The sequence below is a fragment of the Copadichromis virginalis genome, linkage group LG5, assembly GCF_057382275.1.
Source record: "Copadichromis virginalis isolate Kocher_CV1m ecotype Utaka linkage group LG5, C_Virginalis_male_GT1.1, whole genome shotgun sequence".
Taxonomy (NCBI): Eukaryota; Metazoa; Chordata; class Actinopteri; order Cichliformes; family Cichlidae; genus Copadichromis; species Copadichromis virginalis.
In genome coordinates, this window is record NC_140622.1 from 36,942,979 (window position 1) to 36,969,409 (window position 26,431).

General features: G+C 37.5%; 1 protein-coding gene and 1 long non-coding RNA gene across 4 annotated transcripts in view; both read left to right on the forward strand.

Annotated features, from left to right (window-relative positions):
- The first annotated feature begins 330 nt into the window (after window positions 1-330).
- The window catches only part of LOC146710261 (A-type voltage-gated potassium channel KCND3-like), a 105,304-nt gene continuing 79,203 nt past the window's right edge, over window positions 331-26,431 (forward strand). The window contains exons 1-2 of the mRNA XM_085457624.1: window positions 331-686; window positions 1,570-2,729. Coding sequence (XP_085313750.1) covers window positions 1,627-2,729 — 1,103 coding nt within the window. The 5' untranslated portion in view covers window positions 331-686; window positions 1,570-1,626. The remainder of the gene's footprint in view (window positions 687-1,569; window positions 2,730-26,431) is intronic.
- LOC146710262 (uncharacterized) lies at window positions 18,115-22,275 on the forward strand. Of its 3 annotated transcripts, none has more exons than XR_014920580.1 (5): window positions 18,115-18,458; window positions 19,158-19,223; window positions 19,574-19,729; window positions 20,182-20,274; window positions 20,572-22,275. It is a non-coding gene; the product is annotated as an uncharacterized LOC146710262 (long non-coding RNA). The 3 variants fall into 3 exon arrangements; XR_014920581.1 differs by lacking the exon at window positions 18,115-18,458 and adding an exon at window positions 18,465-18,614; XR_014920579.1 differs by lacking the exon at window positions 18,115-18,458 and having other exon boundaries at window positions 18,465-19,223.

Consider the following 26,431-nt stretch of genomic DNA (forward strand, 5'->3'; position numbering starts at 1 on the left):
GGGAATTATTGATAATACTACTACTACTACTACTACTACTACTACTAATAATAATAATAATAATAGAAGAAGAATAGAAGTTTCTTGTCTGCCAACAGGGTTTATTTTTCATTTTGAGATTATAAAAATAATAATGAGTAAACAAATGCATAACTTGAAATTTTAAATCGGATTTAAAGTTGATTGATTGATCAAGTCCAGTTTCCTGCATCACAACGTCACGTTCTGCTTTACAGTGCATCACCACCATACTGGAAGTGCCAAGTGAGTTGAAGTCTGTCACAGATGATGGCAAAGTGAGGCAGAGGGGAGGAGGACTGATGACACGGAGCTGGCACAGCGAGCGAGTCGTACATTGTACTTTGTGGTGAAGGAAGGGAAGCGTGCGTCTCCTCTCCATCACATTTCACTTTTTCAAACAGTGACGGGGAATCAAAGAAGGCAGGATGTAGAATCCGTCAGACACAGACCGTTTCTTCAGAGTCTTGCGGTTAATTCTGCTGCTTTCAGTTTTTTCGCTCTGCTCGGTGCGGGAGTCTGCCGATCGACCGAGGTGAAGAAGAGAGGTGTTGCTCGCTGCCTCAGCTCGCTGGATGGATCCGAGCTCATCCTTTCTCACTTACAACTGAGGACTCGGTTTGGAAGAGTTGGGATTTTGTTCCCTCCTCCACTCCATCTCCTTTTCTGTGAGTATTCCTGTTTTCGCCGACCCTTTTATTCAGTTCTTATCTTTGGAAGGGCTGATATAAATTTAGAAATTTGCATTTATCAGGTGAATAAATGCGTTTGTTGGGGAAGTTGTGCGATTCGTGCGCTGGAGGCGAAAAGCGGTGTTTCTAAGGCGTGAACGTTTCAGAATCACTTTTTGTCACGTTTTGAGTATAACGTGCACGGACACAAGATGTTTGCTTATACTCGACCAGGTAATACAAGTCAGTAAAGAAACGTCATCAGGTCATTGTGTAATTTATGTACTTTAAAATTCTAACAGGGAAAACCGCGTAACGTTATCAGCGCATGGAGAACTCTGAAGTAGATTTCCTCCTTATTTAGATTCAACAGGTTTGGCTGTCACTGTTTTTCACCGTAGGATAGTTAATGAAGCTGCTCAGAACAGAAGCCTTATAGTTGTTTCTTAATGTCGCTGATGCTGGTTAAATTGTACATCTAGTTGTTCCTTTTCGACATAGGCTTGGACACAAAAGGCGAGTCATTTGATTCACATGCATACCAATTCATTGTGGTCTAAGTCGAACTCGTGCACATTTTATTTTTTTCATAGAAATCAGATTTTACATTTCACACAAACTTTTACATCCACCTTTAGCTGTTCTTTCCATTTTTAGCAGCTCAGGTGGCATTTTGTATAGATGACATTTTCAGATATTTAAACAAGAGACTGCTGAAAGTGGAAGGAGATTTAACAGAGAGGAAAAATGTTTTGAAACTCATAGTAGAATAGGCATGATGGTACACAGCACCTTGATGGTCAGCACTGGTCATTTGGTTGAAGACTGAATGTGTTGCTGTTAATTATCCACATTCCCTTTTTTGTGTTTTCTTCTTCAGATGCCAGATCATTTTCAGGGCAGTTAAGTCTGAAGGTGTGGAAGACTTTGCTTCACAATGGCAACAGGAGTAGCAGCGTGGCTCCCCTTTGCCAGGGCTGCAGCAATTGGCTGGATGCCTGTGGCCAACTGCCCCATGCCTATCGCGCCAAGAGACAACAGCAAGAAACAAGATGAACTTATCATCCTCAATGTCAGCGGCCGTCGTTTTCAGACCTGGAGAACAACATTGGACCGCTACCCAGACACCCTACTGGGCAGTTCTGAGAAAGATTTCTTTTACAACGAGGAAACCAAGGAGTACTTTTTCGACCGGGACCCTGACGCCTTCAGAAGCATTCTCAACTTTTACCGAACGGGAAAGCTCCATTATCCTCGTCACGAGTGCATCTCGGCCTATGATGAGGAGCTGACTTTCTTTGGCATCATACCTGAGATCATCGGTGACTGCTGCTATGAAGAATACAAGGACAGAAAGAGGGAGAACTTAGAGCGGCTGCAGGATGATCAGGAAGAGAATATGGACCTGAAGATGCCCAACATGAACTTCAGAGAGACCATGTGGCGCGCCTTTGAAAACCCCCACACCTCCACCATGGCCCTGGTCTTTTACTATGTCACTGGGTTCTTCATTGCTGTCTCGGTCATTACGAATGTGGTGGAGACCGTGCCCTGTGGTGCTACTGCCAATCAGAAAGACATGCCATGTGGCGAACGCTACACTGTTGCGTTCTTCTGCATGGACACCGCCTGTGTTATGATTTTCACCGTGGAGTATCTGTTGCGCTTGTTTGCCGCACCTAGTCGTTACCGCTTCATGCGCTCTGTGATGAGCATCATCGACGTGGTGGCTATCTTGCCATATTATATTGGTCTAGTGATGACCAACAACGAGGATGTCAGCGGCGCCTTCGTGACACTGCGTGTGTTTCGAGTGTTTCGTATCTTCAAGTTCTCCCGCCACTCGCAAGGCCTGCGGATCCTGGGTTATACACTCAAGAGCTGCGCTTCGGAGCTGGGCTTCCTCCTCTTCTCACTCACCATGGCCATCATCATCTTTGCCACGGTCATGTTTTATGCAGAGAAGGGCTCCAGCTCCAGCAAGTTCACCAGCATCCCAGCTTCATTCTGGTACACTATTGTCACCATGACGACGCTGGGGTGAGTAATAGACATATGCAACCCCCACACACGCACACTGACACAGGTAAATGCATTCACACACAGTTACACGTTGTGGTATATGTGTATTTTTGTTTGTGGAATTATAACAGAGTTGCTTATGATTTTAATAAACTGAATAATTTATGAAAACCACTTTGAATTTCAAATGAGCATTAAGACAGCCTTCCCCCATACTTCAGTACGCTACAGCTTATTTGAAACTGCCAGTGTGATTAATGGTGGGGAGTGTAGCATTTATCTATCAGCACAAACATTCATGGCGTTTTGTTTGCCTTAGTTAGAGCTCTCCAAATAAGAAGACACTGTTTGAATACATGCAATACACAAGTAGATGCTCAGATAATAGATTTGTATTTGTGCAAGGGATGTACAGCTCATGCAGAGCCACATCTTGTAGTTTCTTTTTTGATCAGTGTAAATTCATGGAAAAAAAAGTTTCCACATGTCATTAGGTTGCCACAACCAAAACATTTGAACATTTTTACTAATATTGAAACAAACAGTTCTATTCATAACCCTCCAATTAACTAACAACTCTTTTCCACCTCCACACTCTTATGGCATGACTTCTAATCATCTTTGAATAAATAGTAAGTTTGATTGTTTTCAGAGGACAAACAATAGCTTTTCTACAGTTTTTTCAACAAATTTTCCTTTTGCTAATTGGGGCTAAACCAGGAGCTCCGTATGCACAGCTAAAGCTTCAGTTAAAAAATGCTTTGCAAGCGTGAAATAATTTAACTGCATTATAAAGTGAGATTTTCTTCTGTACGCCTGGAGGCAAAGCGTCCCATGAGGCATCCTCTGTCACCTTTATTATGATTCCACTCTGCTCTTAATCTTTCCTTCGAGCTCGCTGAGATTCTGTGCCATGAATGGCAAGGTGAACTTAAAAGTGTTCCCGAAGTTTGGTCGAGTGTACTACTCTATTAAAGAAGCAGAATTGAAGAATAATTACAAATTCCTAAAAATGCATTCTTCCCTCAGGCTCTCTTTGTAGATAATGCTATGTATGTAAATGGAAAATGTGCTTTTGGAAAGAAATGACATGACACAAAATAATTTTAATGGTTTTTGTGATTCACATGGGTAATGTAAATGTATTTTTGACTATAAAAAACTTTCAAGTGAGCAGGAAACGCGTTAAAGGAAATGCCTATCGTTTTAAGTCTGTCTAAAAGGAATACCTACATTTTATATGTATTGAAAACATTTTTGGCCTCTGTCATTTTTCATTCTCTCCACAGCAACTGTGAAAAGATTCCCACCTCATGTGATTTCAGTGAAAGCAATGCAGGACTCTAAACTTCAGGATAAAAAGACAAAGTTTATATGAGTCTTCAAGAATTTAATAAATTGTGAAAAATGGACTTAAGATAATAATATTCACAATAACTGGTGGTAACCAGTTATTATGAATATTTTTGAAACTTCTATGAGTTGGATTTTTTTAGAGAAACATTGAAAGATGCTATTACTATACTAGAACTGATGGGTTGGATTTTACATTGTTTGATTTATGTGACCGCAAAGATATGTATTTTCTAATTATCAACAAGTGAGAATCGAGAACTTTTTGAACATTTATTAAAAATACATATGTACTCTACATTTCATTAATTATTTCAGCTCTTTTACAATATTTGATCAACTTAAAAAATAAGGAAAAACTCTAAAAAAATGCCTTACTCACTGAAATTTTACCAATTCTTTAACCAATTATTACAATAATGTCTGTAAATGTAGTGAATTTATAATTTTATATAATGACCACAAGGATAGACATTTTTCTTTCATCATTTGATAAATATAGTTATGTTGTACAGCCCCGATTGCTGGGGGGTAGCCTACTAGCCTTAATAAATTTTTATTTATACATATTTATAAACCTAATAAATAGACATTAAGAATTGTATTTACAACATTAAATTACTTTAACCTACACTGATCTTTATTCCTATCAAGGAATAAAGCTAATAGGTGCTATGAACTACGAATTCCCCTTTTAATTTTTCTGTATTGATTAAGAACAGGAGGCCTCACATGTGAGAGTGACACTGTCACAAGGTGACACTGGTTGTGTCTGCTGTAATGATCTGATTAGATTAGACAAGAAATTATGAAATCTGACAATTGTGATATTCTTATTCTCTAAAACAAGCGTTAAGCAGAAAAGTTTGTGTAACATCCTATTGCAGACCAGTCAGCTTACCATTTGTTATTGAGTTGGCCATCCTCATAGAGAAATGCCGCCTTGCTGAGATCTTCTTTGAAATGAAGTCTACATTTCCATAACATTTCTTTTTAAACTGACCAGATGTTCTATGCTGTTCATGTGTCTGACTTGCTGCCCAGCTCATCAGCTCTGTGCAGGTTGCCGTTGCTTCCATCAGTGTACTTTTAGCAGAGCTACTTGTGGGGAGCTTCTGAAATGCAAAGTGGCATATTTGGAGGAATCACAAGCATTAGCTTGACCGACCATGACCTGTTCCTACATCCCAGCGAGATGAAGGCACAAGGTTAGATGAGTTCAAGACGAAAGACACTGTAGTGAAATCATCATTAGAGATGATTTCACTACAGGAAATCATCTCTAATTCAAAGCAAAGTAACTAACGTTGCACTTTAACCATTTGTTTTATTTATCTATTTGACTACAAAAGCCATATCCTAGCTTTAGTTAGGACTTTGAATTGTACCGTTTGGTGAAAGTGATATTGTTTGTGCAGATATTAGTGCTGCTGGATGAACCAAAGAATGGCTTTAATTTATATGTGGAAGTTTTGTTTTACACATAGAGTTTAAAACCTTATAGAAAAATGGCTTTTTACCGTCTATCAGGATTTATATTGTCTAGAAACTACAAATATTTATGTTTAGTGACATAATAATTTTTATTTTCAAAAATAATTATGCTGTTTATCATTGAGTCATTGAGAAAACCATAAATACTGGATTGGACAGCATGTGTGGGAGCTGTCATGCTGCACCAGATTACTACAGATAACTACACTGCAAATGTCACGAGCTTCTGCCTTTTTCCTAAACTAAAATGAAATTAAATAAAGTATGGTTAGATTCCTGGTCAGGAGTCAAATGACATGTTTTGCTAGTCGACCTAAAACTTCCTGAACTAGACATTTCCCAGCTTGACTTGTGGCAAACAGCCTTTTTTCTGTTTTGTTGTATATACAGTATTGTGCGAAAGACAAGCATGGACCATAATAGTCCTGTTAGTCTCTGTGCTGTGTAAAGCCAGACAGACTGCCTGACCTTACCTGTGCAATATTTGTGTGGTTTGCTGTGTGTGGTACAAGTGCTTTCTTTTGTATCACACATACTAAAGGATACAAATGCCAAGGTGAAAGCATTATGTAAATTGTAAACCTGAACAATGTGTTTTCACAAAGACCCATTATGTGTGATGCACAATAGGCAGTGACACTGAGAGTCTATCTACAGCTCTGACAAAGTGAGCCTCATCACTACCCAAGGACAGTTATTTGTAATTGGGAAAACTATCAATTGATGCGCGTTCAAAGCAAACACACGCATCATTTTGTAAGTGCTGAATTCAAGGGCTGAAATTCAATACCTAACATTGGATACTGTTGGAAATAATTCTGCAGCAAATCGAATGTATGAAGTCAGGTAGGGCTGTGCGATATGACCAAAATCTCATATCCCGATATAAGAATTCTATCGTCGATAACGATATAAATCACAAAAATTTAACATTTTCTTTAAATTATGTGAATCTCGGGCAGCTCGACTTGCGGGAAGTGTTTCCAGCTGCGCATCATGTAGCTGAAGTCGAGTGTTTTAACCGATGCATGAAAGATACATTTTTAGACATAAGTTGTAAAGGCCGCCGTTTTCTTTGTGAGTATTTATTACACAGCGTGCTGCGGGGAAAAGCCTGTTCTAACGTTTGAGTCTAAGGTTTATTTTTTAACACCTGGCGGCTCTTTTTTTAATTCTCATCCGTAAATGATCTGCTCTTTCACGTGATTCTGTTTATTTTGAAAGGTCTCAACAGGATCTTGAGCTTTATTGTGAAAGGTTTATGTGGAACATAAACAAGCGGACACGCGATGCTGTTACCGTCGTTGTTGCTAACCACAACAAATAAAAACAGGCACTTGTCTGTCCATAGTGTGGTTATATAAAATATAAGAGAAAGAGAGAACTTTACGAAATTAATATAGCCACTACAGTGACCATCAAAACGATGAAAAAATATTGCCGTAAACAGTTTATTTTGCGACACCACGAAACAAACGATAGCGTAAAATGAAAGATAGATGTTTTTATATCATCATCTGATATATATTGATATATCGAACAGCCCTAAAGTCAGGGTATAGATCAGTATAAAGCTAAACTATACCATACAGTTCATACCATAGTTTATACCATAGGGTTTTGTATAATTACCTGAAAAAGATCTGTTCAGTATTATTGACTCTGTAAGTAAAAGATTCATTTTAATCTGAGTCATTGTCCCCTGTGCTTTTAGGCAAAGTAACACTGAGATCCGTTGCAATATTGTAAAATATATTATATTGTGTAATTTACTGTATATTGTATATATTTATAGTGTATAATATAGTATATAGTAAATCTTAAAATATTATAAGAGTTGTATTCAGCTTGAGTAATATCATAATCACTTCACCATTCTCTCCTATGTTGAGGTGGGCTGCATGTGTGCAGTAGTACACATCATAAAGTAGACATATATCAGAATAGATTCACAAACTCATCAAGGTCATTTTGGGCTTTTTAATTATTTCTTTGAAATCTTCTTTTTTTGAGGGTGGAATGATTGTACAGCATATATCTTTAATGACTTTAAACAACTAGAATTTGGCTTTATTTTGTTTTTTCTGTAATCCACACAGGGTCAACTATACGTATAGGCTCAAATATACACATACAATCATTTCAACTTTTAATAAGTGGAGCTGAATGTTCTAAAGTGTCTTTTAATTTGCCAAGGCCAAGGCCTGTTAGCTTCTCGTTAGTGGTCATGGTTGACTACAACTAGCAATTTGTTTGTCTGCACACACTAGACTGACCAATTTCAATTTCATTCAGTTTAGTTTTATATAGTGCCAGATCACAAGACATCAATGCACTTAATATTTTAATGACCCAACAAAATTTATGAGTAACACTCAGAACAATGGGACATTCCATGGAATTCATTGAGGCTCTAAGAAGGAGAACTATATATCTACACAAGTTGGGAGAAGGTTGCTTGAAGCCATTTCTATCCAACTGCAGATTTGAGGATCATCTGTACAAACAGTTGCATGTAAGTATAGTTTATCGCCACCCAAATGGTCACCCTCACATGAGAGGAAATTGGTTAGGATGTTCAGGAACAACTCAGGATCTACCAAGCCTTCCATGAACTGCAAACTGCTTGAATACCAGCATTACTGTCCACAATGAAACAAGTTTTGAATTGCCGTGGACTGAGAGGGTCCCAACAAAGGAAGATTCTACTCCAAATTGACACCTTTAAGCTTGACTGAAATTTGCTGCCGCCCATATGGACAAGCCAATTGCCTTACAATAGGTATGTTTGGAAGTGTAAAGGTGACGCTTTAAACCTAAGAACTCTGTACCAACTCTCAAGTATGGTGCGGTTAGGGCCATGCTCATGATAAAACAAGCTAAGGTTTTGGAATGGCTTTCCCAAAGCCCCAACCTCATTCTTTGCAACACACTATCAAACTTAAATAAACTTTACTGATTCATCAAGTCAAATATCCAGCCAGAATTATGCCCAAAGTCTTGCTGGCTACTAAAATCGTCTGATCTGACCTGCACCTTGCGAATGAACATTTAACCTTATATTACTGGGTGTATGTATCAGAGACTTTATGTATACTTGTGTGGATTACAGAAAATTCAAAATAAATTCAAACTTATGCATCCAATTATTATTTGTTAGAGTCATTGAAAATGTATGCTGTACAGCTAATCCACCCTGAAAAAAGAACAGTTTAAAGAAATTATAAAAAAGTGCCAAATAACCTTTACATTTAACCGTATATAAATAACCATACATATAAGGTCATGATGTAAACTTCTAACAAAAACTCTATATTTAAAAGGGGAACCAAAAAACAAGCAAAGACACAGTATAGTACACCCTTTGTTTTTACAGCTTACACCCACACCTATAAAATCAAAGCAAGTCAGGTGAAAGTAGTTCAAATGTTTCTGCCTGTACATCACCCACCCCCCACTCTCTAAAGCTTCTTATATTTCAATTAGTATGGGTAAATATGTACATATGAGTACAACTGCAACTGAACAAACTCACCAGCCTTTCATGAGGCGCAGTGTTCCCTCCTGCCTGTCGCCTGTCAGTCTGTTCACCTACTGAAGGAACATATGCTCAGGTGATGAGGTCACCAATATCCCATCTGTCAATGCATATAAAAAGCTCTGGAGAAGAAAATCTTTTATCTAACACTGTTTTTTTATTCCCTTGAGTTCTGTTTGAACTGGTCTGTTTGATTTCTGAGAAAATCTATCTGCGCTCGTTTATATTTGCTTGTCTGTGTTTTATTATTTATATGTTATAAATGCTATAAAAACCATTTAAAGTGTTTGTTTTCAAATCAGTTTAAGTTTGTATTTCCATTTTTTATTTATCAAAAAAATGCTTTTAGCAGATATTGATATGAAAAAGTTTCTTGCTGTAAGTTTATTTTTATTTTTATCTTTAGGTAATGTAGGTAATGTTTTTTGAGGGGGGAGGGGGGGTTGGATCATGTGTGGACATAAGGAAAATCAATTGCCCATTGGGCACAATAAAGTTACCATTGAACTTGCAAGCAAACACCCATCTACTCTAGCTAACCACACACTTTATACCATATAAAAAACATTCAGTCTAAACCCTCTGATAGAATTTCAGCTTTAGCCTTCATACAACCTAAAGCTGCATATTTTCTCAAAGTTGTAAAAGAAACATTAACAAAGGGGGTCTGAATATTCTCCCTAGATTGAAACAGCTTCAAAACCACTGAAATTCTAAACTTGTCTTTTATTAGATCTATTCCGACATCTTTCAACAACCACATTGTCACGTTAGAAATACACAACTTTTTGAGTATCACAGCTCATGCCCAGCTTCAACACAGTGATTCTAATGATGAATACACTTATTCAGTGAAGTACCCTTATAGTTCAGCATAAGGTGAAATGGTTACTGCATTCAATTTGGTTAGCGATCATATTTCTGTGAGACTGCTACAAAGTCCAGAAACACAATATACAAAACAACAAGCACCTTTACAAAAAAATTGGATGTGGGCTATTATGTTATGGGTTGGAATTTTTAAAAAAGCCATTAAGATTTGCATAAAAAATACTCAGTTACCAGTTTCTTTTGCAACAACAACAAAAAAATCAAAGTCTTTGATGTTGATAGCCAATAATTGAGTCTGTCAATTATTTATCAGCCGCATTTAAATTATAACCCCAAAGAGCATATATGCACATTCAGATTTTGATTCATTTACACGCATAAGTAGTTATTGCCTTTGATCTTGTCGGGTTTATGACCTGCCTCCCTGCGCCCTCTCCACGTCTTCATGAGCCCAGACAGCACAGCACAGCAGTTTTGGGTAATGGGCTGGAGCTGAGGGAGATGAGGGGGGAAAGGGACTGACTGGCTGTATAATCAGCCACTTTCACTGTCCAGGAACAGGGGTGTTAAATCAACCTCAGGTGGCTGATAAAAGAATCTGGATTGAATCTCAGCAAGGTCTGCTGCCTGCCGCTGCCTGCCGACGCTGGCGCTGTCGGATACGCGGGCACCGGCATCAGTGGGACAGGATCCGAAAGATTGATGAGGAAAGAGAAATCCCTCTCTCCCGCTCTCTTTCTCCCTCCCACTGTCTTTTTCTCCCCCATCCTCCCCTCATCCCCCATGAGTCTCCCAGGGGAACAGCTATTTTGAGAGCACATGCACTGTGTGTGAAAGGGAGTTAGCAGTTTCAACTATAATCTGATACATGATCCAGACACAATGCATGAAAGCAGTCATTTTTACCTGCATGACAGGTGCACTGAAAGCAAAGGTTCACTGGTGAGGTATCATCTCTCCCAAGTCTCCCACACCTCTAAAAACATTATTAACCCAATAATGAGAGAAATATTAATGAGGTGTGCATTGAAATCTGACTCTGGTGTTATAATTAGATTGATTCTCCCAGTTGTAGAGTCCTGGTCCTGGACGGAGGCTTGTTCTGTAGCAGAAAGTGAGAGAAAATGTTGTTATGCATGTAGGTCATGTTCCCATCTCTGCCTTAATCAGTGGCTATATATAATCTGCTTCTTTCTTCAGAGAGACTTTAAGCTCGCTTCCCTCTGTGTTCTCTGCTCAACATCTCTATTAGATAAAGTAGACTGGGCCTAGGGGCCAAAGGCAGGACTAGAGAGTTCAGATGAGTTGTGCTTCCTGTTCAAAAGCGCTCTTTGTTCTAGTATTGGGAAAAATGAATAGGCTGAGAAAGACAAACAAAACTCGCCAAAGTCACTCCTGTCATAGACGTTGCTTCAGTTTTTTATTTTTAATACAGTGCTCAAATTCCTAAACCACACAACCATAAGCATGCAGACCTGAAGAGGAAACTAATCATTATTTTCATCATCGATCAAGATAGGGATTAATTTTTCAGTGTGTCCATTAGGCTCAAATTACACTGTAGAACCATGAAGGATTGCCTAATGTAAATTTATTTGTCCGTGAAGGTGGGAATTAATTTTTTTTCCACTGGTTACCTTCAGTCCAGCATCTGACGTTGGCTGATATATAAGTGAAGGTGCGTGTGAAACTTTTCAGGAAGGTTCTGCAAACACATTACTTAAATTGGGTTATTTGAGTTCAAACCTCGATCAAACTGACTCAAGTGAAAGCAAATGAACAAATGTATGCCTATAAGGTCCAACCTGTAAGGTGTGGTGGGGTTGGTGAAAAATTTGCAATGGCAGGCACCAGAATAACTTTTTATCTCAGAAAGGAACCGGGTCTCCGTGGCACTGCATTGGCAAGTCACACTTGAACAGCAGAACACAAACAACATAACCAGTGTCAATTCATTAAAAAAGCAAGAAGGTACCACCGTGTGGTTTTCATCCAGCAGTGACAAAGTACCTCTTAAACTAGTGTGTCAGTTGGAAAGTGGGCAGTTTTGTGAAAGACAAATATTAATACAATAATAATATGCATAATGTGGCCTCAATCCAACTAGCACTTCCACTTAGCAAATGCCTTTAATTGTGTTTAAAGGCTAATTATTGATACTGAATTACATTTTCAAGGAGGGAGACCACTTAATCAGTAAAATTAAAACAGCAAAATTCAACCAAAAAACAAATAAACAGCAACAGACTTGATAACTGATATGTGTGTATCATATATTGCTCCAATGCTCCTCTCTGCAAATGTTTGCCTTGAGTGTAAAGTTCAGCATGTGTGTTTGCAATCCATGAAAACTGGGATTCGTTTTTTATGCAATAACAACACATGGCTCAGGTGACAAACCATGTTGCAATAATGACTTCTCAAGGTTCTGTCCCAAGATACCAATCTCTGCACTGCTAGATTTCCTTTTCCAATAGTCAAGTCTGGTTTCTTTGACCTTCACCATGGGGTACCTATTCTAACCAGTCATCCTCATCCCCTAGTCATAATACCATGGTTTCCTGATCTCATACCAGCTGTTTTCTTACGTAAACCAAACAACAGCATAACTATGGCAGGTTCACATCAATACACCTGCAGGTTGATATTTGCAAAATGTGCAAAATACATTCATTGATTTATTTAGTAGTCTTAGGAGGCACTGACAAAATTATTCACACGTCCCCAAAAAGAGCTCAGATCACACAGTGTTTGTCTTTTTGAATGTTATTATTAATAATATTTCAGCATAGGATCACATAAATATTTTTGTTGTTTTGAGCTTTTCCAAAACTCTTATTCTTTGTGCACCCTATGAATATTTCACAAAATCTAAATAGGTTTAATTGCTCAACTTCACCACCGATCCCAAGGGTAATGTTAAATTATAATGAGTAAGTCTGTAGCACTAAGTTTGGTGATGATAAAGAAAGCAATAAAGAAAGCAACAATCTTAGACCTGATTTTAACTCTTAAATCCTTTCTTAGTTCAACACTCAGTTATGTGTAAAGGGATTAATTAACACTGGGAAGAACAAAGCCTCTCATGTTGGGACTGAATTAACAGTCTGTAAAAGAAGCTGAGTATTATAGTTGTTTAAAGACTGCATGTACTATCTGAAGGATTCTTTGTTTTTCCATGGAAACGTGATTATGACTGTGCAAGAAAATGGGATGCGAATTTGATTTCTAGCCTCTGCTTGTTATGCTAATCTGTCTATTTCCCTAGTACTTGCAAATTGTGTTTGCAGTTAATTATGGATCATTGGTAACAAAAGTGGGGAGTTGGATTGCATTTTAGAAAGCAATAAATGTCAATTAATTGTGGAATGTCATACGTTTGTTAATAATGCAGGATCTCTGTGCCAAGCTGAAACAGAACTGGGAGGCAGCGCTTTCTAGTTTCTAAGTGCGATTATTCCTTCACACAAATCATCTGACGTTGTTACAGATTGTTGTAGTTTTCTATGGCAGTCTGCTTTCAGACAAAATTAATGGGCTATTTTGCTGCCTTGCAGAACCCCTGGGGTCAAAATGAGTGCAGCTAGTAGGAAATTAGAAGTATTCCTGCCTTTATCGGGCCAAGATGCTCTTGGAGCCAATTTCCCAACACAAGGCTCTTTAATAGAAACCTTTCTAATGATAGCTGTGGAATTTAATTTAGCTCCAGTACGGGTTCATTTAACACCTAAACTCATTTTAAAGGAATTAAACTTGCAAAGGATAGTGGTCTCTGGCAAGCTTAACAACCCCTACACTCTCCTGACATTTTTCTCTTTCTCTTACTGGGATTGTAAAATGGCCAAAGCTTCGTCCCATATGAAATTCAGATACTAGTTTGACAGCAGGGAACAAGAGAAACTGGCAGGTAACATTGCAAAGGGTTTTTTTTTTCAAACTATGTTTAACCAGCAGTGTGCTTACATCATTTCTCTGGTGGAGCAGCAGCACAGCATAGTGTACAAAAAATTGCTCATCCAATTATCAAGTTGTGTTTTTTCTGCATGAATCATGAGGCAATATATGCAGAAGCAGGATTAATAGTCATACTAACAATCCTCATTATTATCTGTGTACAAAACTAGCCTCACTTTTAGGCTAATGCTTTTAAGAAAAATGTTTGCTTATCCTCCTAAGACCCGAACTCTTCCATGGCATACGTTTAAAAATAAGAGCCACATATGAGGATATTTGTTTAAAATTTTGATAGAACAGTGGCAGTATAATGTCCTCGTAAGTGGTTATCAGGCCCTTGTAGAGCAAAATTCAGTATTTTGGTCTAAATAACCCAAAATGTGATGTCCACAGGTCCTAGGAGGTTAAATGCACCAGAAGAAGAGAAGAAGGGTATTCGCTTTTTTACTACGATAAAGCAATTATCCTTGGTTCGAAGATGTTACCTTACAATAACCTATTAAAATACCACCTTAAAGGTAAATCTAACATAAAGTAAGTTCTCACAAGAGCTTTTCTAAATACAAATGATATAAACAATGGTGTATGAAATGCCATAGCTAGAGGACATTACAGGAGTGAGAAGGCTAACGAGCTTGTCAGAGATATAATGTAATACTAAACCCATTAAATTTCTTTTTAATATTGTCAAAGAATTCCACCTACTTCTGCATAACCCAGGTATAAACATCCAGTGACAGGAACACTGGCAGGTAAAGTTATAACCTGGAAATTAAACAGTTGTGGAAAACTGGGAAGCTGTTGCTTACTTGCACATCTTGTAGATGCTGAGAAGCATAGTATACTCCCACTAAAAGGATGTTTTTGGCCTGGAACCCCTGAGATACATTCAGTTTTCTTTTTGTAAAAGGTAATAACTACTTCAGTTTGTTCAAAATGATATTTCTTGTGTTCAGTGCTGGCTAGAGTGTCTTAACAACTGCGGCATTTTATAAAAAAAAAAAAAGAATTAATACATTTATATTCACAGTTTTGCAACCTTAAACTGAGTTTTTTGTACCATTTCTCTCCCTCCTAGACATCTAATAGTTTTACACCATCAGTCCACGGGCTCTGTAAAAACTTCTCAGTTATTTTTATTTCAAAAGTCAGTTCTTTTATGACACCACTTGCCTAAAACAAGCAGTTGGGGCATTACTGAACAGTCCTTTATCTATCTTCATAGAAATCCAGCTTGAAAAGGCTGAACTATTCACTCTCGTTCTCTGCTGTCCCTGGACTCCAATTTTTTTTCTTTCATCTTCTTTTCTTTCATCTCTTTTTTCTTTCTGGCCCTGATTTTTTTGTGCTCTGTTGCCAGTAAGGCCTGATTGCTTTTAACAGTTGAGCTGCAGTAATAAACATACTGCAGTCCATTCACTATTAGTTTTTAAGCAGTGAGGGGAAAACGTTCTCTTCATATAGTCTGAATATAGCCATAAAAATGATTATTGATACAGCTGAAAACTTCTTTATACAAAAGCTTATTATAAAGTTCTTCCTTTTCTTTCTAGTCATTGCATTTTGAAAACGCTACATTTTTAGGTTTCAAATTTGTTTCATGACAGATTACTTGTAAAAGTCTTTCTGCTGTAAACAAGAGCTGTCAGCGGGCCTCCTTTAACCATGACCTATAGTGCACGCTCTCTGTACCCACTTCCATTCAAGTTGCGTGTTTTGCGTGGAGGTGCCGTGACATTAAGTGTCATAAGTCATAAGTGGGAGTGTGTTACAAAACACTCCACAGAGAGTCTGCCACAGTGCTTCACTTACAGGCTACATATAAACATGTGCTGTTTGCCACGGAAGACGATCCATGCAAGTGTAAAGTGTATGTGACTACCGGTATGTTAACATTTTATAAACTAAAACTGTGATATAGACATAAAGACTATAAGCTGCTGTCTTCACCCAAATGTCCAAGACATGCAGTCACAGATGACCACAGTAAAAAAAGAAATTGATTATCAACCTTAAACCTACCGTGTCCTGGTGACAAGTGTATTTATGACTTCCATCATGGTCAAAATTTGTATTTGTTACAGACAAACAAACACCGAAGTTCAGTAACATACACCTCTCTGGTTCAGCCAGTGCAGGTCATTTCTCCCTCACGCTACTCCAGGTTTCCCTCTCAATGACCACTTGAGAACTGAAGTCTCCCAGATGGAACACTTTCCAGTAACCTACCCTGAGACTCCAGTACTCCAGGTACTCTGAGCTGATGTTTGGCCTGTAAGCACACATGATGCTCAGAGTCCATTCCCTGACCTAAATGGACATGGAAGAAACGCTAACATACACGAACCAAAATGGTTGGACAGAAGTACACCCACCCCTCTTTAGCCACGCCTTGACGTAAACCCGACTGCCTGTATCTCTCAACATTAGAAGCTTGGGCCTCCTCCACCAAAGAGATGAGATCCTACCGGTGGTGAGCCCAAAAGTGGGTGAAGCTATTTGGCTGGGGTTAGGCCCTGTTGGGTAACATTGCACCAGGCAACATAACACCTGGGATCACATCTTATACTATGATAAAACAGTAATTAAGAACACAGACAAACCAGGTGGATTATGTGCCAGTCATAGCAGAAATATGGAGGGATTGCTTTTTTAGCGAGCTGCAGGGACACTAGTGGTGTAACCCAAGGGAAAAAATTACAGCTGATCTGTCAGCTACAATTATGAGAAAGTTGGAACCAGCTGGATGAAAAATATTTTTCAGTAGAGAAGTTCATACCTCAGGCTGCACGACCTAAGAGGTGCAACAGCCTGAGGTACGGACCATGAGGTATGGCACCTCTAAGGCTTACAGCCTGAGGGCGAGCAATAAAGCATTAATTGTGATGGATTTTTTGATGATTTCATACTTTTTTCTCTGAATAATCTGGGAAAAACATAAATTAAATATAGTTTTTAAATTTGTTTTAGGTGTGTTTCACAAAGTCAGAATTTCCTTTTAAACAAAAATGGGTTGTCTCATATGTGTGGTTTGTTTACAAAGTAAAGTTGCTACAAAGTAAAAGAGTTGAAGATCACAATTTTTACTAGGAGCTGTAAACATTTTTATTAGGCCATTTTATGCCAGTGTGAATCTAAATTAAATAAATAATAATTATATTAATATAAATATAAGCTCTAACTCATATGGATTGGAATGAATATATTTTTTAAATGTTAGTTTAACACAGAGCTTCCCAAAGTGTGGGGCCCGCCCCCTAGGAGGGGCCACAGAGCCATTGCAGGGGGGAGCGCGGTATGAAAAGGGGGAGAAAAAAACTGCTTGGACACTGCTAGCATGGGGCGCCCACACAAACGCAAAGCAGGAAGTGAAGCATCGCTGAATATGTTTCCAAACCAACTTCATTCTAAGCCAAAGACTAGAAAATATGGTGAAGCATATCTGCCCTTTGGTTTCACCTGCACAAGTGCCAAGGTAGGTCTCCCCTGCAGAATTGGGTTTCCCTTGGTCGGGAGCGCCCTGGGCTCTTCAAATCACGGACAAACAGTATCCCACATTCTTGATTTTTAGTTCACAAACACTTCTTGTAATGACTAACTACTCCTGACATTTTGGAGATGTTAGCTCTTTATACAGTAAAGTTACAGTGGGATACAAATAATATCAGGCTGATCCTGCTACGATTTGTTCCCCCTGTACAAATCACGGACAAACAGTATCCTACAGCTGTTTATGTTTTTAAATCCATTTTGCACAGAGAGGCATTTTTTGAAAAATGTATTGATAGCAATGTTGAATATTATTACACAGGAAAAAAACCAACTACACGTAAAATAATCACACCGTGATTATCACACTGCCTTTCTAAATGGAGAGACAGTAACTGCGTGTGTATATGCAAGCGTGTAAAACCTGAGGATAGTAAGATTAACAGTAACAGTATTTTGTCTCTATCTGCCATTCTGCATTTCATCTCATGTAAACAATAACGTGGCGCACATGAAAAAAGGCACATACCTTTGACGTTGCGTGATGAACTCTGTATTCCTCGTCCACACATAAACGCAAAAAAGGAGTTTTAAAAAATCTCGGTGATTCAAAACGCCGTTTACGTGTGGACGAAACAGCTGCGTTTTCAAAAATACCCGTGTAGGTGTGGACGTAGCGTGAAAGAGTTAGCAGTTTATTTTATTACTACCTGTAATTTATTGCAGATTACTTCACTCAAAAAAATGAATGAGGTGGATTGTTCAGTGTATATTAATTATTTATTTTCATTTTACTTAAAATATATGTTTTTGTTAAGTTAACATATGTTTTTCTAATCAAGTCTACGTAATTGTGTCTATTATTCAACGTACATAATACTAATGTGTTACTTGATCGCATAACATTTAAGTTAAGTCAATTAGGATCGATATACCTTGTATATCCACAAGGTGGCAGTAATGCAAAAACAGTTGTAATGAAACCACGCAGAACAAGAAGGTTTCACGGCTTGTGCCTGCTCATGCGCAAGACTTCAAATTTAACTGAAAAAGGCTGTTTTGGCGCCAAGCTGCTGTTTCTTTGAGAGGTAAGACCACTTTTTTCTTTGACTATGTTGTGTAGTATCTATATGTCCAGCATGGTTATATTTTGCGTTTGTCTTACAAGACATGTTATATCGTTTGCGTGTGCTTGTTTTACATTAGTTTTACTGGGTCCTGGACATGCTTATTTTGTGGACTGTGTAAGAAACATTTTTATTGTTTTTTGTTTTATTAAGGGATTAGCTACAGGGGTTCATGGGGTTATTCTTTCAAGGGGTTATTTTTCCATTTGCTTTCTTGGGATTCCTTTTCTGTAATCCGAGAGTCGGAAATATCGAATAGGATAGCAAGGATAGCATAAAGTGACATTTAAAATCCAAAAAGTCAAGGGCGAAAGCCACTGTGACACCATTGTTCTGCTCTATCAGTAATCTGTATTATGTAAAAATGGTCTGTAAATACAGCATGTTTCCTAGCGGAGTTATACATATCAATGTAGTTATAAATTACAGTTTGTGAAAGTACACACTTAATTTTTTTAATAAAATTATTCAAGACATATGAGTGGACAGACAATGGAGGTCGACAGACCTGGTGATAATTGCTTCTATAGAAAGTTAGCACATGGCAGTGTCAATCTCTTGCTTTTCTTCTGAGTAGTATTTTATTTAGTTGTAATTCAAACAATAATTTGCTTCTTGAAATTAAGTAATGAATTTCTTGTTTTACTTTATAAATCTCAGATCCTGCCTTTACCTGCTCCCTCCTATACTGATGTGGTGTATGTGGTATTGCTGAGCTTGTATGTGGTATGTGAACTGTTATACTTTTAAAAACAAAACTGTTTTATAAGTTAAGTTTTCTTTTGTGACCCATCCCATGCCCCTGTTATTTCTTCTCCACATCTGAACCATGGTAAAGGTTGCAGTTCAAGGGCCTGAGGCATGAAATTCTTTTCAGATCAGCTGTGATCAATATTTTTTGGAACTTGATAAATAACAATAAAAGCTGTAATGGCTCCATTAGCATTTTGTGTAAATGTTTGTGTTAAAATTATAGCTTTAATGAGGTCTTACTACATTAGTTTTAGTTTGTATATGTGTACATATAGTATGTATATTTACAGTACAGTATGTTGTGTTTGTTGACATATTTTCAGGTGGAAGCAGAATATGTGAGGATTACTACTGCTGCACATGTTCCAAGGCTTTTTACACAACTTGACCAATACACTGACCAGCTCATAAAAGTCTTCAAGAAAAAAGGAGGCGTTGCAGGGAAGAAAATTAGACAAACTTTGGCCCCAGCCACACAGGTGCGTTATTCTGTTGGTAGCAAAATATTATGGCTAATAAGATCATTTTCAAATTTAAACAGCTAGTGTATGGTAGCTGCACAGTGCACTTACATTTATATTAAGCAAGACAAAGTTTGGTACTCAAAACGTTGGAAAATTTAAATTACCTAAACATATGTAAAATCTGATCCCTTGATTTAGGTTAAACCAGAAGTGAATGTTTTTATGTTATGTTTTGAATGCAAAAAAGATGATGTATTAGTTTGTCTTTACCTCCATTATGGACATATCTAATGTGGTGGAAACCCTGCCCAACAGGTTAACTATTCATGTCCATGTGATGATTAGTTGGTCTTGTGTACATGTCTATCTGTGCAGTGGATATGTCATTCATTTTGCGTATAATGTGAGTTTCTGTCATCCTAAAGTATATCTGTTTTCTCTTCCTGTATCTCTGCCACTCTCTACAGAAGGAAACCATTGAAAAGGGGAGGGAGTGTGTCCTCAGGGCACTACCTTTTTACCTGAATGAAGACCCAAGCATCCTCTTCAAAGAATAATTGGTTGGTAATTTTAGTTTAGTTTTTTATCTGTATTAAACCAAATTTTGAATAACTAATGTTGTTGCATGTTGTAATGTTGTTGTTGTTGTAATTTGCATGGAACCTGTTTAAATGTTTTGGGAAATCTTCTTGTATACCCAAACTATTTATATTTATCGTTGAATCTGTAGTCTAAAATAGTGGCGCACTGGGGTGCATGTTCCTAATATTGTGTTTACGTCATTAAAGGGTAGCTTTGGCCCTTTTTCTTTCTTTTTTTAAAACTGGATGCCATTTTTCTATGTTTTTGTGTCTAAGCTACAGCTGTTCAGAGGGAGCTGGAACAAATTACCCTTGCTATCTTTACCATCGAAAGAGCTGATGCCAGCACTCCTCCAGCCGATGTGGGTGTAAGCGCCAGACGTCTGCTTTATATTTTTATTTACGATTGAGTTCATGTTTGTTTTATAATTCATAGATTCATTACATAAGTCATCTTTTCAGGATTAATAAATGTGAAAATATATGTGTTTACATAAAGTAATTTTAAGTCACTGTTTTGGGATTGGAACCTAAAAGGGGGTACCTCTCACTTTAATTATGTAAGTGCAATAGTAGCATGAAACCCTGTGTGAGAGGGAAGGGGAGGAGCATGGACAGAGAGGTTAGGAGTCTCACGGTTTTCTGACCGTGTGCACAGCTAGTTCTGGATAACTGCTATTTTTTGGAACTTTCATGCTTTTTAGGAAGGAGTTCATTGTTACATCTTCCGTTTGTAATAAATAAACAGTCTTCAAATCATAATGTAACTGGAAGCATTTCTTTTGGAAACCAGGAACACGCGTCAGCCATAGACTCTTCTTTTTTGAACTTGGTTTATTGGAAATTACCCTACAGTGGGTATAACCATCTAGTGTGTCCTGCATGACCTGGAAGACCTGGCCTCTGCATGTGCACTCTTAATGGGTGGGATATATGCACTGAATCTCAGTTAACCTCAAGACTGAAAGCTAAGAGACAATCAAAAGTATTGAGATTTAAAGGATTTAATTGAGAGATGATACTGCACCAGAAATGTTGAAGGGTGGTGTGTATATTAGCGTTCAAGGCATATTGTTATGAGGTGGAAATATGTTCATATTCAGTTTGTGTTACATTGTGTGCATTGTAAAGGTAATTGCAATACATACTAAAATTAAGGGTAAGTTAGGAGGTTGATCTGATATCCTCGTGTTGGTGTTGTTCCCAGATCATCATACTAAATGTTGTTCCAGGATCAACATTGCAAGTGACCAATCAGAATGTTGTGACGTCATACTTTTGCGACTTCGGGAAAAACCGGCGTAAAACAAAAAACTGTACTTAAGCTGTCCGCCTCTGTCCGCCGATCAACTGACCCTAACCCTAACCGTAACCCTTTAATAAACAGTAAGCAGAATTGATATTGTCCTTGCAACATTGGAATTTCATAAATGCACGAATGGCTTGGAATAGAATAACGTCACAACAATGTGATTGGTCACTTGCAATGTTGAACCTGGAACAACATTTTCATGATGGTCTGGGAACAACACCAACACGAGGATATCAGATCATCCAAGTTGGGAATGCAGGATGAATGTATATTTTGTGGACTTTTAAAGATGAACAATTGTTTCCATGTTAAAATGTTTCCATCTGAAGTTTTTTGCCCAAACACTGGTAAAATAAATGTTGACAGTGGCGAGTGTTAAATGGTTACTGCTGTGCTGTTGCAAAAAAACTGAACGCTGACAAGCTGTTTTATTGTTAGACCACAATGTTGGCATGTTTTGTTAAAGTTTTATTTGGGATGGTGATGTAATTTTCTTTGATTGCTAATATCAGTGGACTATTTATTATTATTATTATTATTATTATTATTATTGTTGTTGTTGTTGTTGTTGTTGTTACTTTTTTTTTTTTTTTTTTTAAATTGTGGCTGTTGAGGTGGACACTTCACTTTGCATTGTTAAAGGAAAGCACTTCATTGGCATTGTGTTACTGGACTGACCCTAAGCAATCATTGCAAATAGCAACTTTGCTATCCATTTTAGACACTAAAAGAAAAAAACACTCACAGACCTTACTAGCATCACATGTGCATAACTCAAGTGTCATCTTATCAATGTGTTATGTGATCTTCAATGCGTTTTTTTTTTTTCTTCTATTTCTGGTAGATACAGACATTTAATTTAAAGTCTTGATGTTGCATCTGTCTACATACTGTTAATTACTAACCCTAATGAGCTGTTGTGTTTTATTTTGGACTGGGTTTACACAAATGCTCACTGAATGTGTTGGCAATAAAATAAATTTAAAAAAATAAGTTGGATGTACTTAATTCATTTGTGTGGAACCTGTTGACAAAATAGATTTATGTAAAACTAATTAATAAAGCACAAGGTGGCTGAAAATATAATATTTGAATTAATCTAACTTAAATTTAACATTTTACTGCCACAAATAAGAAATGTGTTGAAGTAACTAATCTAAACTATCTAACCTGAAAATATATCATCTATGTTCATACAACATAACTTGATTTAGTTAGTCTTAAATATGTCTTGTTAATCTTAAGTAGTTTTTTTAAATTAGATGAACTAAAGATTTTTGCTTTAAACTAACATAATTCAATTTCGTGGAACCTGTTGACAAAATAATTTTAATTAAAGTCAACGTTTCATTTTTTTGAGTGTTGTATTTGCTTAATTGTTTGAATGTTTGAGGTGTGAAATAAACCGCAATCGAGCAAAATATGGGTGTGTGTGGTTGGAGGATGTGTTTGTGCGTGGAGGGGGGGCGCGAACATTTTTCTTGTAAAACAAAGGGGGGCCTAGCAAAAAAAGTTTGGGGACCACTGGTTTAACAGTTTAACTGTGTGTACATGTCTGTCTGTCTGTTGCTATGGATTGTCTTACACCGAACACTAAAAGGATGGCTGTTTAATAGCATATGGCAACTTTTGTGACAAAGGCACAAGTTTGCCTCCTTTAAACAAGTTTAAGTTTGTTTCTCTGCTACTTAATGTGAAAAATACACACACACACACAAAAAAAAAGTCAGGCTGTCTGCTCTGCATGTTTGTGAAATTGTCCATGACATGTTTTGCTTGCTGTATGATCTCACCCTCTGAGAGAGTAGGAGCAGTCTGTTGCACTTGGCTGAGTGAGTGTATATGATTGAATTTGGTACACAAAGTTCGACAAAGTGAGGGGAAGTGTAGGAAGATTATGTAAAATTAGGTTAGGGGAAAATCAACATGTACAAAGGGAAGAAGGATTGGGAATTTGAAAACATTTTTAGATAAAATTATCTGAAGAATGTGACATTGGGAAGTGATAGATGAGAGAAAGTAGGAAAAAGAAAGCAAGTAGTAGAAAGGCAAAAAGGAAAAAGGAAGTAGGTGAACATCAAATTAAAAAGAAAAGGACAAAAGGGAGCAAGGAGGATAGAAGATGTGATTGTATCTAGTATAGCTCGCTGCAAGTTATCTCAAGATGTTTGTATCAGGACATAAAGACGAACCTTGAATGACACAGCATGCTCTTTACCCCGAATAAGTGCGTTATTTTTAGATGCTTGGCCCTTATCTCACTACACAGCTGGCAAGGTTTTGGCTCACAGAAAAGGTAAAGAAAATGTATTAATAACCTTCAATGTGATGTGAAGGTGGATGCAGACAAGGGAACAGAACTGGAACAGTTACATTATCTGAGTGGACCGTCAAGGTTAACTGAGCGTACCTTAAAGATAAAATAAAATGCATGAAACAAAGAGAGAATTAGAAAAGTCTGATTGTAGAATTTTGTGTGAGCTAATTTAAATGAGATGTAAATGAATGTTACTTGGCGTGTGTGTGTGTGTGTGTGTGTGTGTGTGTGTGTGTGTGTGTGTGTGTCCAAGCCTCCAGTGCATATATCTAACTGACATTATAAATAACACCATCATGTTTATTTATGTTTTCCATTACTGTCTCAAATGTAGCTCTAGGATACAGACTCAGTTCCTTCTTTTTTTAACCTCACCTTTAAATATCAATTTATATTCAGCCAGAGTTCAGCAGATGGTTAAATAATACACAGTGTTGGTTTTCCATACATGTTTCGAATCAAGTGTTATTTTTTATTCAATATCAGACTTGCAAGTCAAGTCATGAAGGAAGTAAAAGAAGCTTTCTGATTGGATGTCAAAAGTAATCAACATTACATCATTTAAATCAGTTATAATGAGGACAAACAGCATATTCATATGGAAGAGGGGTGTTGCATTTATATTGTGCCATCATAAGTGAATGACAATGTTACTTATTCTGTTACTTTTCTGGCTAATTTAAGCACCAGTTTGAAAAAGCAAAGTGGTGATTACCATAATTATACCTTAATCTGGCCTCATTAGCAAACCAATGTCTGATGTTAACATGTAATAAGAGAGTTTTCTGATAATTTCTACCTGTACCTGTTTTTTATTCAGTCTATGCTTTCATAAACTGGGGAAATGCTATCACATTTCCACTAGTGATTTCTGAAAGCATTCATTTGAACACAGATCAAAATAGTTAATCAAATACAAACACATAATTTAAGTAGCATTCCATGAATTTATTGGAGTGAGGAGCGTCACTGCGCTCTCGAGCTTATGAAGAGAAAAAGTAATAATTTCAGTCAAAAACCTTTTGAAAAATTTGTAAACTGACTCATTTTGTATTTGCATAGGAGTGATCCAGTTGAGGTCATAAGTGGTTGGAACTTCCACAGGAAAGCCAAAAAAAAAGTGAGGAACATCCTGGGCAGGTTGCCAGTTTGTCATAAAGAAACAGACAACCGTTAAAACCTACAGCTGATTTGGAAGCACCAGGTAACCTAATCATGTCTTTGGACTGTAGGTAGAAGCCAGAGTATCCATAGACAACCCACACAGGCACAGGGAAAATGTAAACTCCACATGGAAAGGACACATACCTTCTTGCAAAAAGGCAACAGTGCTAACCATCATGTCACCCTGTAGGAAGTCATGATTTTTGTTTGTGCAGTTGTTGCAAAAGCTCCAGTAGTGAAGCTGTGACATGTTCGATGTGTTTAATCTTTTATTTCCCCCACTCCTCCCCTCTGACATTTTCCATTCCCTACCCTGGAAATTTCCCTCCATCTGATATAAATGTTGGTAGTTTGTCATTAGTCAAAAGTACTGGGTTAAATTTCAGAAGTCATTTTTTAGTAATTATACACGTGCTGTTTTTCTAAACTGCCTGTGAGCCACCAGTGAACAGTGACATTACTTTTAAATATGAAACAGCGGAAACATACTAAAGAATGAAACAGATGTGTCTCACAGATTACTGCCTTTACATGATGTTTGCAGATTGTCTGCGCTGGTTAGGTTAATACGCCACTGGGCTAGTAAACAATACAACCACAGCTTTTTTGATGAAATTCCAACAAGTCTTAATCTTGTGATAGTTTGCTTTAGGCTTTTTTTTAACTGTTTTCAAGTATTGCCTACTTTTCAAATCTTCTACAGCTATGATATCATTCAAAGTATAAGTAAACAGATAAACAGGAGCCTTGAGGTGTGCTTTGATTACCATTCTTACAGAGTCAGAGCCTCCATTTAGAATTGTTATCGTCTGTCAAACAGGGGCCCGGCTCTGTCTGTGGCCACTTCAACATGTCGCATCTCTCCAGCTGCTCTGGATGCCAATTATGTTGGCATCTACAGACCAAGCTGACTTCTATGTGTCCTTTCACCACAAGAAGCCACTTCAAAGTTTGTCAGACAAACATCATTACATATTCAAACTGCATTTACTGCAGTTACAGGGCATGTTCAGCCACTGAGGATCGTTTGGTAATCTTCTTGTTCTTTCATTTTTATTTATTTATTTTTTTAATCACCTGGCACTAAAACATCCTGTTCAGGCAATGTTATTTATGTTAATCGTCATTTTGATGACTAATGATTGTTGCATCACTGCATCGTTATGAGGCTGTAAATTATTTTGTCAGAGCTCACAAATACATTAATTCATGACATTTTCATTTTTCTTTATTTACTGTAAGTGTGTTGATTAGAACAGCCCTTAATCTCTTGTTTTGGTGATAATGACATTGATTATATTCAGCATAGACATAAAGATCATTATGAATACGGCTTGTTAAAC